The sequence below is a fragment of the Microtus pennsylvanicus genome, chromosome 7, assembly GCF_037038515.1.
Source record: "Microtus pennsylvanicus isolate mMicPen1 chromosome 7, mMicPen1.hap1, whole genome shotgun sequence".
Taxonomy (NCBI): domain Eukaryota; kingdom Metazoa; phylum Chordata; class Mammalia; order Rodentia; family Cricetidae; genus Microtus; species Microtus pennsylvanicus.
In genome coordinates, this window is record NC_134585.1 from 114,550,171 (window position 1) to 114,570,459 (window position 20,289).

General features: G+C 42.3%; 1 protein-coding gene across 1 annotated transcript in view; it reads right to left on the reverse strand.

Moving 5' to 3' along the window:
* The window catches only part of Spag17 (sperm associated antigen 17), a 221,586-nt gene that overhangs the window by 77,646 nt on the left and 123,651 nt on the right, over positions 1-20,289 (reverse strand). Inside the window, exons 19-21 of the mRNA XM_075979181.1 lie at positions 6,226-6,405; positions 4,714-4,801; positions 1,463-1,699 (exon numbers count right to left, since the gene is read on the reverse strand). Of these exons, the coding sequence (XP_075835296.1) occupies positions 1,463-1,699; positions 4,714-4,801; positions 6,226-6,405 (505 nt within the window). The remainder of the gene's footprint in view (positions 1-1,462; positions 1,700-4,713; positions 4,802-6,225; positions 6,406-20,289) is intronic.

Below are 20,289 nucleotides of genomic sequence, written 5' to 3' on the forward strand. Positions count from 1 at the left end.
GAACTGCACTGACACCCATCAGCTTACTATGGTTAGTGGTTAGTCAACTACAGTTTCCGTAAGCTTATTTTTTTTAAACAGTTATATCTGATACCTTGTAGGCTCAGAAGCCCAAATTTATGTTTTTATTAATTTTCTTTGTTGTTAGTAACAGGATTTTACTCAGTAGCTCAGACTGATCTTTTTTTTTAACTTTCTTTTTTTTTATTGAGAAAAAAAAACAATTTCCGCCTCCTCCCAGCCTCCCACTCCCCCCCCACTCCCCTCCCCGTGTCCCCCCACTCCCCTCCCCGTCCCCCCACTCCTCTCCCCCTCCCTCTCAAGTCTGAAGAGCAGTCAGGGTTCCCTGCCCTGTGGAAAGTCCAAAGTCCTCCCCCCTCCATCCTGGTCTAGGAAGGTGAACATCCAAACTGGCTAGGCTCCCACACAGCCAGAACATGAAGTAGGATCACAACCCAGTGCCATTGTCTTTGGCTTCTCTTAAACCCATGGTCACCCTGCTTCAGTGTCCAGGAGGCCGGGATTATAGTTGTATGCCACTCTTCCCAGACTCTTTAGAAATTTAAAAATGTATTATAATTAGCAGGATTTAAAAAAAAAAAGTTTATGTTTAGGGTTTGAGAGATGACTCAGCAGTTAAGACCCCCCCTGCTACTCTTGCAGAGGACTGAAATTTAGTTCCCAGTGCCCATGTGTCTTATAACTTCAATTTCACTGGGATCTGCTGCCCTCTTCTGGCCTCTCTGGGTACTCACACACATCAAGATAAGTCTTATTAAAAAGTCTCTCATTAATATTCATCTAAGTATTTATAATCAAGTTCAAATGAAATCATGCTCTATCATCAAGCTGATGTGAGGAGAGATCAAGTTCACGAACTTTCTTTTTAAAGTGAAGAGAAACCTTGCCCCTTGGTGCTTTCGGAGGTCATATATAAAAGACGTTTTAAAACATTAGATATTGCTACTACAATTTCAGGGGACTCAGATGCATCTTAAAGCTGTTAAGTAACTAGGCTAGAGTCATCGATGAAATAAATAGAGCAGGACATTTCTCTCTAGTTCTTCCTTGTTGGTTTAATGCACCCGAGGGAGCATTAGCAAAGAGGGGTTTCATCAAAGTGTGTAAACCAGAAGTGTGGCACTCCGCACAGTGGCATCTAAGTGTACGCAGTGAACCTAGCCTGTGGAGTTGACCCATGCAGCTGCTTCTGTACCTTTCTAATGCTTAAAACGTTAAGTCTTTGGGACACACTTCCCTCTTTACTGCCCCTGGTGATCTGGCTTCATGATAGGAAAAGCAGGTCTGAGGGTATTCCCATTTTGGTGTTTAGTTATGCAGAAGAATCTCGATTCTAGACAGAAATGGAAATTCAAGTCTAGTCCATAGACAACAGAAAAAAAAGACCTCAGTTCCCCAAAACTGTTACAAGTATCCCAAAGAATTGTCAGAGTCGCTTTACCGGGTAAACTATCTCGGGTTCCGGAAGCGGGACAGACTCCTCTATCACTTCCGGGATGTTTATGGGCTCTTCCTTAGGTTTCTCCTTGGAAGAGGATTTCTTCTTCAAAGCCTTAGTATCCTCTTTGTCTGCCTTATCCTTGTTTTTCTTTTTACCGACGTCTTTCCCTTTCTTCTCTTTCTTCTCCTCCTTCAGGCGCTCCTCCTCTGCCAACCTCTCTTGTTCTTCCTTCCATGCCTGCGGACACAGCAAACAGCTTACCAGGGATTTTCAAAAGGATCAAACGTGAGTTGCCTTCGGGTCAATTTTGGAGGAAATTTAGTGTGATGTTTCTAAGTGTTATTTCTGGCAATTTGAAACACTGAGTCAAGAACCTTGCAGTTGGTTATCTTTGATTGTCCCCCTCTCACTCTCAAATTCTATATGCACACCCTGTCTGTCTCCTTGAAGATGTCTCTTCATTTCTGCTTATTCTCCAACTTTCTGGTGTAATTTACACTGTTCAGATTTTTTTCTTGTCTTTATCTTGGACCACAGCAGTAGCCTCTCCACTGGCCTGTCTCCTTTCCTTCACTTCCCAATTTATATCTTAAATAACTTGATCAGTAAAAGGGTGGATTACCCTGAGAAGGATTCTCAGCTCAAGATATTTAAAAGGGAGGGACAAAATACATTTTTTTTTAAAAAAAATCATTTGGAGAGATGGCTCAGAGATTATGAGCAATGGTTGCTCTTCCAGAGGTCCCAATTTCAACTCCCAGCAACCACATGATGGCTCACATCCATCTGTAATGAGATCTGGTGCCCTCTTCTGGCCTGCAAATACACATGCAGGCAAACCACTGTGTACATAATAAATAAATAAATAAATAAATAAATCTTAAAAAACAAGCCATGAGTTTCCAAGCGTGTTGGTAAATACTTGCAGTTTCATCACTTGGGAGGCTGAGGGAGGGGATAAAGACATAGTCTCAAATAAAACAACTCATGTGTTGACATTAGTTCACACACAAAAGAACTAAGCCACTTTGAATAAAATCAGAACAAAAATTTTGAAAGTATATTTGTGAAGATTACAGATAAGAAACTTACGAAGTAAGGATCATAACACAAGTTTCTAGTTGCTTAAATAAACAAAATGAACTTTCAAAAGTATAAGCAAGAAAGTAGGGTTTATAAAAACGACCAGGCAAGCTCCACAGGCCTCTTGGAATTAAGGTGTGGCTTTTGACAAACGACAGATACTGGCCGAGTCATTTCTAGAACTGATGATAGACGCCGATCCCAGCATCCACAAAGGTCAATAAATCCAAGCAGAAAACAATAGTGGTGCGCTGACCTTGGCTCAGATTGATTTCATGTGTTTACTGATAAATCTCTGGGAATTATATGTGATAGTTGCTAAGCAAAGGCACCATCCAAAAAGTCATAAAAATGCAATTAAGTATGATGTTCAAAACAAAGGCAACAAGTGCTCAGAATGCATGTAGATTAGATTAGACTTCATTCTTATCTGATCTATATATTAGAAACATACTGTACAACGGCCTACAGATCCACCCCGCTCCCGCCTCACTAATGCTACATCAGCAGCTTGAAATCAGCCGCTGCTGGAGTATTTACCCTACAGACATCAGCAAATGTCACATCATGGAGACTCACTGACTACTGATTAACTACGCTAAAAACAGATCGATGGGAAGAATGTTACAAATCAGGATTCAACTGAAGTGCCTTTAACCACTACACAGCAATTGGAGTAAAAATGAGCAAATAGTCTCTTAACATTCAAATTTCTCTTTTTTTGATTCTGAAAAATTTCTCGTTATTGACAAATAATGAGCCTTTCTGTTGTTTCACTTTCGTCACATTAATACTAATGAAAATATTAATCAGTATTAATAGTGGAATTGCATTTGTTTGCCAATTGTAACCATAGGCTCTGTAACGATACAGTAACTTAGCAAACAGCTATGAAAACATATTTGAAGTAGTAATTTGCTAAATGTACTTTGCAATTAAGAGTTCTATAAGATTTGTTATTATTTATAAATTATATATCAAATTTGCTGTCAATGAGGTTTCCGGGAAGGTTTTTTTGTGGACTATATGCACGCTCTGGTTTTGCTATAGCACAACTGTTAAATGCTTACCAGACGATCACAAAATGTTTTCAAAGCAGCTAAAGAGAAAAGATAGTCTACAAAAGAATATAAAATGTGATACTTTATTAACATCCATGATGTCAGCAAAGGAAAGGGAGACTGATATCTTGAGAGTCCTGTGAGGAAATGAAAAACTCAACCAAAAATCATATAAATAAAAAACCATGTTTAATGAATAGGGGCAAAATAAAGGCATTTTCAGATAAGTAACAACTGACTTTAATAGAAAGTGTATATTATGATATAATCAGAACCAGATATTTGGTCTTCATTCCTGGATCCTGGCACAGCGCTCTCCAATCCCCTGGAATTTCATGAGTGATAGGACTGTCTTTTGTTCTAATGAGGCAATTCTTGGCAAACTCTTAGATAGTTTCAGAATGGGGTGGAAGCTGGTCACCAGAAAGATCAAACCCAGGTTAGAAGCTGGGAACCTTCAGAGCCTTCCCCTCCCTCCAACCTTCGAGGATGAAGAGAGGAGCCTCAGATGGATTTAATAATTGGTTGTACATACATGATGAAAAATCCATAAAAACTCCTAAACCACACAGTTTGGAGAAATTCTGCATTGGTGAGTGCATCCACATTCTGAGAGGGTGATACCACAGGGGCAGAAGGCACAGACCAGAGCAAGCCTACATTTTACCCATAAATAAGCACACAGAATAGTTCTGTACTTTTGTGTACATCGGAACTTTTCACACTTTGACATTTCTTATTCCAGAAACTGAAGAGATAAAGCAAACAGTCTTGAATAATCACTGAAGCAAATATTACTTTTGTAATTAAGAGTTCAAATCAAAATAAGTGAACAAAATCAAACATTTTCAACAAAAGTAAAGAGCAAACCACCACAAGCCAATCACTGCCCTTGGGCTGCGGTTATGCGAAGATAATAAGATACACATTCTCTCGAAGACTTGTCACGTGACAATTGTGCACACACAGACCCTTTCTCCAAGGCTTCAGTCATCTCTGAGGTTGGTTTTAGTTAAAAAGATCATTCCCTGTGACTACTGCAAACTCTGTCTCAGGATAATTTTGGCTTTGTGATTGATCTGTGATGTTTGTCTTTTCTTGGATTACCTTGAGAGAGCCTTCTAAAACAAAAGGCATCTTCTCTTTCTCTTTCTCCTTCTCTTGTTCTGGTATCTCTGTTTTGCTGACTATTTTGCTACCTAGAATGAGAGGAAATCAAACTTCTTAGCAACTCAGTAGCAGGAGGTATCACAGAAGAAATGAGTCTCTGGGCTAGCTGGGACTCCCAAGGCTCTCAGTATCGGCACCCCAAGTATCCATCTTCTCATGTATTCTCTCTTGCCATCTCCAGAGTTACCCCTGAGTGGTACAGAGCCTTTGGCAATGGCGCCTCACAATACATTCACAGTGTGTTGACATGTTGCTTGAATCCCTCTCCCTAAAATTTTCACCCAATTTATCTTAGTTTACTACCTCCAGACCACAGGAGCACAGCAAACGCTCCCTTCCATACTGAGGTCCTTCTCTTGTCCGAGTTCTCATTCTGTCTTCCAAACATTCTGACATCTTTATTTTAACAGGAGTGGACTCAATATAACACCTGCTGGGTACATTCCAAGCTGAAGTAACCAGCTTAGGACTTTCTGCAACACCTAGATACTGAGCTTTTGGTTTGCTCAGTAGCATTAATAAGGTGGTCAACATTTTCCCTGCCAGTAGGTAAGTACACAGTCAGCCTTCCTCGTATTTCCTATAGAGCTCCACTTATCACTCTGGTGAAGTCTTGTTGGACTCCCATAGGAAGAAGCTCAGCTATTGATAACGTAACCATTTTGCTGGATACCAAAGGATTCCTTACCAGTGTTGTTTAGGTTTTACTTTGGAGTCAGGCCCTATACAAACTCCTCTGGTAACAAAATGAGGCTACAATTTTTTTTTAAAGTTTCATAGCTTAGTCTCATCATGAGACATTACTTTCAACTTTAGCTAGCATAAAGAATATTCTTCCTAGAGAGTTTCTTTTCTACAGACTGTGAAATAGCTATACATTTAGATAAGGTTCATATTTCACTTATTAATAAAGTACCCTCCTTAAAAATTACCTTCTCTCTTTTACCTTGGTTCCTCTTCCCTAATGGGCCCAAAGTTTTAGAAATCATCTAAGACTTCCTTCTAGATTCTTACCTCCAGGCCTTTGGACTTTTTTTTTTTTTTGCTATTTGTTAAAGGGTCTTGACTTATTCTTGCTGTTGGACTCTCTAATTATACTATTGAGAACCAATAACTCTGACTAACTCATACACTGCCAATACATTTAGATGGTGGAACCTATGGATTCTATCAGTAAGGACCTTGGCATTTCTCTAACTCATTATATTTGATCTGTAAGTAGATTAAATCTTCCAGAGTTTGCAGAAGACAGGACTGTGACAAACATGCCTGTGTCTGGCTCAGACACAGGCCATCACACCTAGGATGCAGCTGCTCCATTGATTAGAGAAAGTAAGGACTCACAGGCATTTGGGGGCAACCCTTTTTTAACCTGGAAAATTCAGGCTTGACATTCAGATAGGAGAGAATGCCTTGGGGCCTAATTTTATGAACGAATGCACTGGTTACTTACTTTTAGATTTTTTGAGAGCAAGAACTTTGCTAGAAGAAGTTTTGGCAGCCGAAGTTTTCAGTTCTAGCTCAATCTTGGTCCTGTTGACTTCTTCAGCCATCTTGGCTTCCTGATACTTTGCTTCTTCCTCTGTGATCCAGTCTTGAATAGAGTTTGCAATGAGTTCTAAATAATTCCTAGATTAAACAAAGATGAGAAGATGGGAAGGGAGAGTCCTTATTAAAGCCTGAACAAACTCTTCAAACATGCAATGATTCTGAATTGCCCAAGTGGCAAAGAGGTCAGGTTCAGAGCTTTGCCGAGCTTCTTATGTATACAATATTCTGCCTTCATGTATGCCCGCACGCCAGAAGGCACCAGATCTCATTACAGATGGCTGTGAGCTACCACGTGGCTGCTGGGAATTGAACTCAGGACCTCTGGAAGAGCAGCCAGTGCTCTTAACCACTGAGCCATCTCTCCAGCCCCTTTGCTGAGCTTCTGAAAAATGCCCACTTCTCTTCATGGTTAAAGATGTGAAGACAACAAGGTTTTTCCATTCAAGTGAAGAACTAAAGACTTCTTGGAAAGGGGTCATTTTAATTTAATTTGTGTGTGTGTGTGTGTGTGTGTGTGTGTGTGTGGTTCTGTCGATGCAGGGTGCCCTTTGAGGACAAAGAGAACATCAGATCTTTTGGAGTTGGAGTTACAGGAGGTGGGGAGCCTCTTGACATGGGTGCTAGAAGCAGAACTCTACCCATCTGGAAGGGCAGTGTGGACTCAGCCATGCCTCCAGCACCAATGACTAATGACCTTGATCAACACCAAGAGAGTCAGTGACAGTTGAGGAAGTAATCACTGTCAATGCAGATTACTGGAACGTCATACAGTACAGTCAGCCTCTTTTAATTGATCACCAGCCACTATAGTCACATCATTAAAGAAAACCCCTTCATCTTGCTATAAAGCTTATGGGTCTTGGGGGCATCTACCTTGTAAAATGAATGCCCTAAGCTGCTTGCACATTCGTGCTCCCCCAAGAAGCTGCTGCTTACTAAGAGTGAGTCATTATTGTCTGCAAATCTATTCAAACTACTTGTACTGATTATAGTATTTTCAAATTAAATACTACTAAATCTAAATAGATGTCTAACGTATGCCCCCACAAGGAAGTTAATTGAAATATCAGGTTTGACAGTAAATATTATTTTGAGATTACATGAAAGTAAGGCTTAACATTTGGAGAAATAGAGAAGGATGAATGAAATACACCGAAGTTTTGATTATTGTTCCTTTTCTTTTCTCTGTGTCTGTGTGTGCATGTGCAGAGTATGTTTATGACATGGTCCACATGAGGAGGTCAGAGGACAGCTTGTGGGAATCAGTGCTCTTTGTCTATCACATGGGTCCTAGGGAATCAAATCAAGTCAAATCAGCCATCAGACTTGATGTCAACTGCCTTTGGCTGATGAACCACTTTGTAGACCTTTGATTATTTCTAAAGACATATGATGGGAATTGTGGGTTATGAATTATAGTACTTGACACCTTCATTTAGAAGGTACCAGACATTTCCAACTCTCTCTGTTTCCAAGGAAATGCTTTACAGTCTACCCAGGTTGCCACATACAAGCTGGTTTTTTAACTGATGGTTACTTTACATTATCAGTTGAATAAGTAAAATCTTGAAATGATCGTTATTTTCTCATATTCTTCTTTCAATCTGTTAGCAAATTAAAATGATTATAAATTATCCTAAAGAAGATTAAGTTTATGAAATAAGATACATTTCCTTTCCTTCTTCCCTGTCATTTTTCTGGCTTCACTCACTATCATGTCTTCTTAGGATTGCTACAATACCCTCTAATAAGTCTTTCTGTTTCTACCCTCATACGTCTAAATTTTATTCTTAATCATCAAGTAGACTGAACCTTTTAACTTGTAAGTTAATTTCATTCTTATATTTAGTACCATTCAATGAATTTTTCAGATTAAGAAGTGAAGTTTTTGAGTGCTGAGAGACAGCTCAGTTAGTAAAGAACATGCTAAGCCAGTGTGAGGACCAGAGTTTGAGTTTGATCCCTAGAACTGCTGCAAACAAGTCAGGTGTGGAGACAGAGACTCTTGTAATCCCAGCAGAGAGGTGTACCTGGGGAGAGGCAGAGGGAGGTGATCATTGGGTGTCCCAACAACCAGTTAATGCAATCATGGAGACACAGGCCAGTGAAAGACCCAGTCTCAACAAACTGACCAACCAAACAACCAATGAACTAACAAACACCGGGTGCGTGGTACCTGAGGCATGGTGCCTAATGAATGATAGCCCTGGTTGCCCTCTGGCCTCCACATGCACAGGCATACAAATGCATGTATCCTGGTTAACACCCTCCCCCATTCATTTAGATGAACATGCACACACATAATTAAGAAAAACCAGAACTCCTACTAGTGTTTGGCAACAAGGAATATAGGCTCAACAAAGCCAGATTAGTATTCAGAGGAGGATAAGCAAACAATGCTTCAGGGACTTTATCACCCATAGATATTTGGTGAATTAATTACTCCCAAATGTATTCTAGTTACATTTTACAAAGTAAAGGTGCCAGCATTGAATACCAACATAAGGGTCAAGGTAATTTAGGTTATAGTTTAAATTATCAATGAAAAGAGCTGGGCTTCTTGTAATTAAAAGCTATCACTTTGCAAGTGGAAAGGACATTTTTAGACAAACTCAAAACAGGAGGTTGTGGTGGTTTGAATAAGAATGGTCCACATAGGCTCATATATTTGAATGCTTAGTCATCAGGAGTGGAATTGTTTGAGAAAGATGAGGAAGTATGGCCTTGTTGGAGGAAGTATGTTACTGGGGATGGGGAACACTAAGGTTTTTAAAGTTCATGTTAAGCCCAGTCTCTCTCTCTCTCTCTGTTGCCTGTGCATCAGGATGTAAAGTTCTCAGCCCCAGGGTCAGGCCTGTCTGCTTCCTGCCATGACTAAGCCTCTAAGATTATAAGCAAGCCTCCTATTAAATGCTTCATAAGTTGCCTTTCATGGTGTCTCATAGAATTCTAATGAAGAAGCTTGTTAGAAGTGAAATTACTGCATCTATTTTTAGCATTTTAATGAAATGGCATTAGTACTTAATAGCTTCAGACGCCATACACAATAATTAATGCATGATTTAAATGAGCATGTATAATTTCTAAAAGAAATCAAACTACATCTTTTAGAAAGCACATCCTAAGAAGCAATTAAGAAAATTTCATCTATCAAAGAAAGGGATCAATACTAAGACAGAAATATATTTGCAGAATTAAGCAGTTAGAATAAAATCACATTATCAATGAAAATAAAAGTTTACAGGGTAAGTGTTACAACTCTGAGGGAAAGGTATCCTGGCAGTCGGGAGCCAAGAAAGCCCCCAAATCACATTGCATGACAAAGATAACACAAGAGATGTATTGGGAAGGACACAAGAGGGTGGCTATCTCTGCTCCAGAGAGAAGCAGCAAAGAACTGAGCAGGAGGCAGGCTTTATATAGGGTTTTTTGGGGGTGGCAGGGGTACTTTTTCCAAGGTGGCCTGGGATTGGTGAAACTTTGTGGTCCAATCTTGGGCTTTTTCCCTGTAGGTTGGAGCTTGGCTGCCTGCATCTGGAGGGACAGGAAATGGTATAGTGGAGGTGGGGTGGTGGGGTGGGAGAATTGTCTGTATTCTGTCAATCATGTTTTAAATAAATGCTGATTGGCCAGGCAGGAAGTATAGGTGGGTCAACCAGACAGGAAGTAGAGGCAGGGCAATGAGAATAAGAGTATTCTGGGAAGAAGGAAGCTCACTCCCCAGTCCTGTGCAGATCATGGAAGAAGCAAGATGTGACCTATCCTGCTGAGAAAGGTACAGAGCCATGTGGCTAACATAGATAAGAATAATGGATTAATATAAGCTACAGGAGCTAACAAGAAGCCTGAGTTAATGGGCCAATAAGTTTATAACCTAATATAGACTCTCTGTGTGATTTTCTCTGGTACTAAATGGCTGGGGGACTAGGCAGGACAGAAACCCCAACAAGCAGGCCCTCATGTTACAGGGTAGGGGCAGAGATGGACTTTTGAGCCCATCAAAGGGCTTTCAAACAGATTGGATTTTTTTTAATATCCATAAAATATTGCTAATTCATACTAAAATCCTTAAGAGTCAGGTGAGCTAAAAATTGAGGCTATTATTTGAAAGGATGCAACCATAGAACACAATGGCACAGAAGGATGTGGCACATGGGCACCAGTTAGAGGCTCTCATTTCTGGTGACTTCTGCGGATAGCTGCCCTGTACCTGAGGTGTTGACCCAAAAGAGTTCTTGTTATGGAAAAGTGCCCTTCATTAGCTTAACCTAATTATGCATTGATGTAGCTGTATATGCTATGGACATTTTATCCATATTGTTAAAAGTTACAGTCAGCTAAGAATGATACATCTGAGAACACAGATTTAAAAATGAGGTTCTATGTGCATCCTCTGCTTGTAAAAAAAGAAAGAACACACAAATTCATTATTTTAAAGACAGACATTATTATATACCCATAAAAATGAATATATGAATATTTACTGTGAGCATGAAATTGAAAGAAATGAAAATGAATAAAATTTATGTCCTGGTAATGCTGAAGCACATGTGGGAAGCCCATACATGGTGGTTCTCTTGAACTTGTTCATATTGGGTTTCATGGTCTAAGTTGATGAGGATAATTGACCAGGTCTTCTTCAAGAAGACACCAGATGTCATTACCGATGGTTGTGAGCCACCATGTGGTTACTGGGAATTGAACTCAGGATCTCTGGAAGAGCAGGCACTGTTCTTAACCACTGAGCCATCTATACAGCCTCTTACCATGAGTATATTCTGCTTAAATGGATAGTTATATATTAGTTATAAAGAAAATGTAAATTACCCAAATTTAATGGAGAATTAGAAAGCCTAAATAGAGGATTTGCTTAAAAAGAACTGAAAACATAGGTAATTCTTGTGTTCATTTTATATGAACTTTAAGATTGTTCATGTATTTTATATAAATGACATATTTTATATACAAAATGACATCATGTTTTTATATTTATTCATTTAATTTTCTTTCTTTTCTCTTTCTCTTTCTTTCTTTCTTTCTTTCTTTCTTTCTTTCTTTCTTTCTTTCTTTCTTTCTTTCTTTCTTTCTTTCTTTCAGATTTCTGTCTCTTCCCCACCACTTCCTCCCATTTCCCTCCCCCTCCCCCAATCAAGTCCCCCTCCCTCGAAAGCCCAAAGAGCAATCAGGGTTCCCTGCCCTGTGGGAAGTCCAAGGACCTCCCACCTCCATCCAGGTCTAGTAAGGTGAGCATCCAAACTGCCTAGGCTCCCACAAAGCCAGTACGTGCAGTAGGATCAAAAACCCATTGTCATTGTTCTTGAGTTCTCAGTAGTCCTCATTGTCCACTATGTTCAGCGAGTCTGGTTTTATCCCAGGCCTTTTCAGACCCAGTGTTTAATTTTCTTGTGTGTAAGTATATGTATACATACCACATGCATGCAGGATCCCACAAAGGCTGGAAGAGGGCATTGGATCCGCTGGAAATGGGGTTATGACTAGTTGTCAGCTATCATGTGGGTGAACTGACTTTGCCCCCTGCCTCCCACAAGTGCTAGGGCTCTTCACAACTGTGCTCCCTCTCAAGCCCCAACATTAGAATTTCTATAGGACTAAAATAAATCCGTAAGTCACTTAGGGTAGTATGGACATTTTGACAACTAATTCTTCCAACCCAGGATCACACAATGTCTTCCCACTTATGTGGATTTTATAGTTTTGCTGTATAGATATTTCACTCCTTATTTATTTACTCTTATTGATGTTATTTAAAATAGATTCTTTCTTATATTCTTTCCTAGGTGCTCTTTGCCAGTGGATCAAAACACAACTAACTTCTATGTAGTTTGTATCCTAAAATGTCTCTAAATTCATTAGTAGCTCTAAGAGCAGGTGTGTGTGTGTATGTGTGTGTGTGTGTGTGTGTTGTATGTGCGTATATGTGTGCACTGTGTACATGCTTATGTATTTGCGTTTAAGGTTTTCTATTTATAAGATTATGTCATTTGTAAACAGAATAAATTACTTTTTCCTGTCTAGCTTGGGTGTCTTTGGTTTCTCTCCTTTGCCTGTTTGCTCTGGTTAGCATTTCCAGTGTTAAGATGAAATAGAGTTGAAGTTGTTCATCTCTTCAGTTTTTCACTTAATGACTATAGTGTCTAATAAAGGTATAAACATCTCTTATGTCTTCTATTCCATTTTCATGGAGTATATGCTTCTGTCCCTTTACATTAATTCTCTGTGTGCCCTCAAGAGTAAAGTGGGATGTTTATAGCAACAAATGGTGATCTTTTATCACCTATCCATCTACTCCATACCTTTCAATGGATAATCTGATCTTTTTATATTTAGTATTGACATGCAAAGATTAACTATTGTTATTTTATGCATTTTTCTCAGCAGTTCTTCCTTCATTTCTGTTACAATGAAGTTTTGAACTGTTCTGCTTTTATAACTGCTTACCTTTTTTTGGGTGTGTTTTTAGATAGATTTTGCTTCCTGGCTAATACAAAGTTCACTCACACTCAAAACATCCTTCATGTGCAACAATGTATTTCAAGCTGACAAAAGCCTTACTATGATCACATATTAAAAATTTCTTCTCCATTGTCCACATCTATAATATTGATGTCACTACATATTTCTATATAATTTGACTATTAATTATTTTTGTAAGTATAGTTATTATTAATGCATTTGTCTTTTAACTTTTTGAGACAAGGTCTTGATAGATAGACCAGGCTTCCCAGGAACTCAAGACAATCCTCCTGACTCAACCTCTCAAGAGTTGGGATTATACGCATAATGCCACCATGCCCGACTTTTCAAGTCTAATTTAAAAATAATAAAAATGAAACAGAAAATCTTCAGGGTCTAGTGACTATGACAGACTTTGGGTCAATACTTAAACATCTCTTTGGCTGTAGCTGTCTTTATCTTCAAGTTGCACCAACCATCAAAGAAAAATACATCTCAACCTTCCACAAACTCTTTCAAAAAATAAAAAGTGGAAATAAACTTGGAAAATATCCCTCAGTGCCCTTATTAAGAATTGTATAACCTGTATATCAAAACCAAATAATAAAACTTAGAGGGAAAGGAGTCAAGTCTCAATCATTTCAAAGTTATAACTGCCAAGGCAGGACATTAGCAAAGCAAAGAGACACAGTGTCCACAGTTCTGTGTAGATATGGGTACCTCTACCACAGAATAGCTGCTGGAACGACTCAGCTGTATCACCAATTAAAGGAAAAATATGGATATCTGCATGGTAATAGGGAATATTTTTATCCTGATAAGGGATATTTATAAAATTGTTATGCACTGAATCCTTAAAATATTTCCTTCATTACATGTAGCATTATGAGAATGTTCTCTCAGAGTTGCTCTGGAGGGAATTCTCTCAGAGTTGCTGTGGAGGGAATGCTCTCAGAGTTACACTGGAGGGAATGCTCTCAGAATTACACTGGAGGGAATGCTCTCAGAGTTACACTGGAGGGAATGCTCTCAGAGTTACACTGGAGGGAATGCTCTCAGAGTTACACTGAAGGGAATGCTCTCAGAGTTACACTGGAGGGAATGCTCTCAGAGTTACACTGGAGGGAATGCTTCAGTTACACTGGAGGGAATTCTCTCAGAGTTGCACTGGAGGGAATGCTCTCAGAGTTACACTGGAGGGAATGCTCTCAGAATTACACTGGAGGGAATGCTCTCAGAGTTACACTGGAGGGAATGCTCTCAGAGTTAAACTTGAGGGAATGCTCTCAGAGTTGCACTGGAGGGAATTCTCTCAGAGTTGCTCTGGAGGGAATGCTCTCAGAGTTACACTGGAGGGAATGCTCTCAGAGTTACACTGGAGGGATTTCTCTCAGAGTTGCACTGGAGGGAATTCTCTCAGAGTTACACTGGAGGGAATGCTCTCAGAGTTGCACTGGAGGGAATTCTCTCAGAGTTACACTGGAGGGAATGCTCTCAGAGTTACACTGGAGGGAAAGCTCTCAGAGTTACACTGGAGGGAATGCTCTCAGAGTTACACTGGAGGGAATGCTCTCAGAGTTACACTGGAGGGAATTCTCTCAGAGTTACACTGGAGGGAATTCTCTCAGAGTTACACTGGAGGGAATGCTCTCAGAGTTACACTGGAGGGAATGCTCTCAGAGTTACACTGGAGGGAATGCTCTCAGAGTTACACTGGAGGGAATTCTCTCAGAGTTACACTGGAGGGAATGCTTCAGTTACACTGGAGGGAATTCTCTCAGAGTTGCACTGGAGGGAATGCTCTCAGAGTTGCACTGGAGGGAATTCTCTCAGAGTTGCTCTGGAGGGAATGCTCTCAGAGTTGCACTGGAGGGAATTCTCTCAGAGTTGCTCTGGAGGGAATGCTCTCAGAGTTACACTGGAGGGAATGCTCTCAGAGTTACACTGGAGGGAATGCTCTCAGAGTTACACTGGAGGGAATTCTCTCAGAGTTACACTGGAGGGAATGCTTCAGTTACACTGGAGGGAATTCTCTCAGAGTTGCACTGGAGGGAATGCTCTCAGAGTTGCACTGGAGGGAATTCTCTCAGAGTTGCTCTGGAGGGAATGCTCTCAGAGTTACACTGGAGGGAATGCTCTCAGAGTTACACTGGAGGGAATTCTCTCAGAGTTGCACTGGAGGGAATTCTCTCAGAGTTACACTGGAGGGAATGCTCTCAGAGTTACACTGGAGGGAATGCTCTCAGAGTTACACTGGAGGGAATTCTCTCAGAGTTGCACTGGAGGGAATGCTCTCAGAGTTGCACTGGAGGGAATTCTCTCAGAGTTACACTGGAGGGAATGCTCTCAGAGTTGCTCTGGAGGGAATTCTCTCAGAGTTACACTGGAGGGAATTCTCTCAGAGTTACACTGGAGGGAATGCTCTCAGAGTTACACTGGAGGGAATGCTCTCAGAGTTGCACTGGAGGGAATTCTCTCAGAGTTACACTGGAGGGAATGCTCTCAGAGTTGCTCTGGAGGGAATGCTCTCAGAGTTACACTGGAGGGAATGCTCTCAGAGTTGCACTGGAGGGAATGCTCTCAGAGTTACACTGGAGGGAATGCTCTCAGAATTACACTGGAGGGAATGCTCTCAGAGTTGCACAAGAGGGAATGCTCTCAGAGTTACACTGGAGGGAATGCTCTCAGAGTTACACTGGAGGGAATGCTCTCAGAATTACACTGGAGGGAATGCTTCAGTTACACTGGAGGGAATTCTCTCAGAGTTACACTGGAGGGAATGCTCTCAGAGTTACACTGGAGGGAATACTCTCAGAGTTACACTGGAGGGAATTCTCTCAGAGTTACACTGGAGGGAATGCTCTCAGAGTTACACTGGAGGGAATGCTCTCAGAGTTACACTGGAGGGAATGCTCTCAGAGTTACACTGGAGGGAATGCTCTCAGAGTTACACTGGAGGGAATGCTCTCAGAGTTACACTGGAGGGAATGCTCTCAGAGTTACACTGGAGGGAATGCTCTCAGAGTTGCACTGGAGGGAATGCTCTCAGAATTACACTGGAGGGAATGCTCTCAGAGTTGCACTGGAGGGAATGCTCTCAGAGTTACACTGGAGGGAATGCTCTCAGAGTTACACTGGAGGGAATGCTCTCAGAGTTGCACTGGAGGGAATGCTCTCAGAATTACACTGGAGGGAATGCTCTCAGAGTTACACTGGAGGGAATGCTTCAGTTACACTGGAGGGAATGCTTCAGTTACACTGGAGGGAATGCTCTCAGAATTACACTGGAGGGAATGCTCTCAGAGTTGCACTGGAGGGAATGCTCTCAGAATTACACTGGAGGGAATTCTCTCAGAGTTACACTGGAGGGAATGCTCTCAGAGTTACACTGGAGGGAATGCTCTCAGAGTTACACTGGAGGGAATTCTCTCAGAGTTACACTGGAGGGAATGCTTCAGTTACACTGGAGGGAATGCTCTCAGAGTTACACTGGAGGGAATGCTCTCAGAGTTACACTGGAGGGAATGCTCTCTGAATTACATTGGAGGGAATGCTCTCAGAGTTACACTGGAGGGAATTCTCTCAGAGTTACACTGGAGGGAATGTTTCAGTTACACTGGAGGGAATGCTCTCAGAGTTACACTGGAGGGAATGCTCTCAGAGTTACACTGGAGGGAATGCTCTCAGAGTTACACTGGAGGGAATGCTCTCAGAGTTGCACTGGAGGGAATGCTCTCAGAGTTACACTGGGGGGAATTCTCTCAGAGTTACACTGGAGGGAATGCTCTCAGAGTTACACTGGAGGGAATGCTCTCAGAGTTACACTGGAGGGAATGCTTCAGTTACACTGGAGGGAATGCTCTCAGAGTTACACTGGAGGGAATGCTCTCAGAGTTACACTGGAGGGAATGCTTCAGTTACACTGGAGGGAATGCTCTCAGAGTTGCACTGGAGGGAATGCTCTCAGAGTTACACTGGAGGGAATGCTCTCAGAGTTACACTGGAGGGAATTCTCTCAGAGTTACACTGGAGGGAATGCTCTCAGAGTTACACTGGAGGGAATTCTCTCAGAGTTACACTGGAGGGAAAGCTCTCAGAGTTACACTGGAGGGAATTCTCTCAGAGTTACAATGGAGGGAATTCTCTCAGAGTTACACTGGAGGGAATGCTTAAGTTACACTGGAGGGAATTCTCTCAGAGTTACACTGGAGGGAATGCTCTCAGAGTTACACTGAAGGGAATGCTCTCAGAATTACACTGGAGGGAATTCTCTCAGAGTTACACTGGAGGGAATGCTTCAGTTACACTGGAGGGAATGCTCTCAGAGTTACACTGGAGGGAATGCTCTCAGAGTTACACTGGAGGGAATGCTCTCAGAGTTACACTGGAGGGAATGCTCTCAGAGTTACACTGGAGGGAATTCTCTCAGAGTTACACTGGAGGGAATGCTCTCAGAGTTACACTGGAGGGAATTCTCTCAGAGTTGCACTGGAGGGAATGCTCTCAGAGTTACACTGGAGGGAATGCTCTCAGAGTTACACTGGAGGGAATTCTCTCAGAGTTACACTGGAGGGAATGCTCTCAGAGTTACACTGGAGGGAATTCTCTCAGAGTTACACTGGAGGAAATGCTCTCAGAGTTACACTGGAGGGAATTCTCTCAGAGTTACACTGGAGGGAATTCTCTCAGAGTTACACTGGAGGGAATGCTCTCAGAGTTACACTGGAGGGAATTCTCTCAGAGTTACACTGGAGGGAATGCTCTCAGAGTTACACTGGAGGGAATGCTCTCAGAATTATACTGGAGGGAATTCTCTCAGAGTTACACTGGAGGGAATGCTTCAGTTACACTGGAGGGAATGCTCTCAGAGTTACACTGGAGGGAATGCTCTCAGAGTTACACTGGAGGGAATGCTCTCAGAGTTACACTGGAGGGAATGCTCTCAGAGTTACACTGGAGGGAATGCTCTCAGAGTTACACTGGAGGGAATGCTCTCAGCGTTACACTGGAGGGAATGCTCTCAGAGTTACAATGGAGGGAATTCTCTCAGAGTTACACTGGAGGGAATGCTTCAGTTACACTGGAGGGAATGCTCTAGAGTTACACTGGAGGGAATGCTCTCAGAGTTACACTGGAGGGAATGCTCTCAGAGTTACACTGGAGGGAATGCTCTCAGAGTTACACTGGAGGGAATGCTCTCAGAGTTACACTGGAGGGAATGCTCTCAGAGTTACACTGGAGGGAATGCTCTCAGAATTACACTGGAGGGAATGCTCTCAGAGTTACACTGGAGGGAATTCTCTCAGAGTTACACTGGAGGGAATGCTCTCAGAGTTACACTGGAGGGAATGCTCTCAGAGTTACACTGGAGGGAATGCTCTCAGAGTTACACTGGAGGGAATGCTTCAGTTACACTGGAGGGAATGCTCTCAGAGTTACACTGGAGGGAATGCTCTCAGAGTTACACTGGAGGGAATGCTCTCAGAGTTACACTGGAGGGAATGCTCTCAGAGTTACACTGGAGGGAATGCTCTCAGAGTTACACTGGAGGGAATTCTCTCAGAGTTACACTGGAGGGAATGCTTCAGTTACACTGGAGGGAATGCTCTCAGAGTTACACTGGAGGGAATGCTCTCAGAGTTGCACTGGAGGGAATGCTCTCAGAGTTACACTGGAGGGAATTCTCTCAGAGTTACACTGGAGGGAATGCTCTCAGAGTTACACTGGAGGGAATTCTCTCAGAGTTACACTGGAGGAAATGCTCTCAGAGTTACACTGGAGGGAATTCTCTCAGAGTTACACTGGAGGGAATTCTCTCAGAGTTACACTGGAGGGAATGCTTAAGTTACACTGGAGGGAATTCTCTCAGAGTTACACTGGAGGGAATGCTCTCAGAGTTACACTGGAGGGAATGCTCTCAGAATTATACTGGAGGGAATTCTCTCAGAGTTACACTGGAGGGAATGCTTCAGTTACACTGGAGGGAATGCTCTCAGAGTTACACTGGAGGGAATGCTCTCAGAGTTACACTGGAGGGAATGCTCTCAGAGTTACACTGGAGGGAATGCTCTCAGAGTTACACTGCAGGGAATGCTCTCAGAGTTACACTGGAGGGAATGCTCTCAGAGTTACACTGGAGGGAATTCTCTCAGAGTTACACTGGAGGGAATGCTCTCAGAGTTACACTGGAGGGAATGCTCTCAGAGTTACACTGGAGGGAATGCTCTCAGAGTTACACTGGAGGGAATGCTCTCAGAGTTACACTGGAGGGAATGCTCTCAGAGTTACACTGGAGGGAATGCTCTCAGAGTTACACTGGAGGGAATGCTCTCAGAGTTACACTGGAGGGAATGCTCTCAGAATTACACTGGAGGGAATGCTCTCAGAGTTACACTGGAGGGAATTCTCTCAGAGTTACACTGGAGGGAAAGCTCTCAGAGTTACACTGGAGGGAATGCTCTCAGAGTTACACTGGAGGGAATGCTCTCAGAGTTACACTGGAGGGAATGCTCTCAGAGTTACACTGGAGGGAATGCTCTCAGAGTTACACTGGAGGGAATGCTCTCAGAGTTACACTGGAGGGAATTCTCTCAGAGTTACACTGGAGGGAATGCTTCAGTTACACTGGAGGGAATGCTCTCAGAGTTACACTGGAGGGAATGCTCTCAGAGTTACACTGGAGGGAATGCTCTCAGAGTTACACTGGAGGGAATGCTCTCAGAGTTACACTGGAGGGAATGCTCTCAGAGTTACACTGGAGGGAATGCTCTCAGAGTTACACTGGAGGGAATTCTCTCAGAGTTACACTGGAGGGAATGCTCTCAGAGTTGCACTGGAGGGAATGCTCTCAGAGTTACACTGGAGGGAATGCTCTCAGAGTTACACTGGAGGGAATGCTCTCAGAGTTACACTGGAGGGAATGCTCTCAGAGTTACACTGGAGGGAATGCTCTCAGAGTTACACTGGAGGGAATGCTCTCAGAGTTACACTGGAGGGAATGCTCTCAGAGTTACACTGGAGGGAATTCTCTCAGAGTTACACTGGAGGGAATGCTTCAGTTACACTGGAGGGAATGCTTCAGTTACACTGGAGGGAATTCTCTCAGAGTTACACTGGAGGGAATGCTCTCAGAATTACACTGGAGGGAATGCTCTCAGAGTTACACTGGAGGGAATTCTCTCAGAGTTACACTGGAGGGAATGCTCTCAGAGTTACACTGGAGGGAATGCTCTCAGAGTTACACTGGAGGGAATTCTCTCAGAGTTACACTGGAGGGAATGCTCTCAGAGTTACACTGGAGGGAATGCTCTCAGAGTTACACTGGAAGGAATGCTCTCAGAGTTACACTGGAGGGAATGCTCTCAGAGTTACACTGGAGGGAATGCTCTCAGAGTTACACTGGAGGGAATTCTCTCAGAGTTACACTGGAGGGAATGCTCTCAGAGTTGCACTGGAGGGAATGCTCTCAGAGTTACACTGGAGGGAATG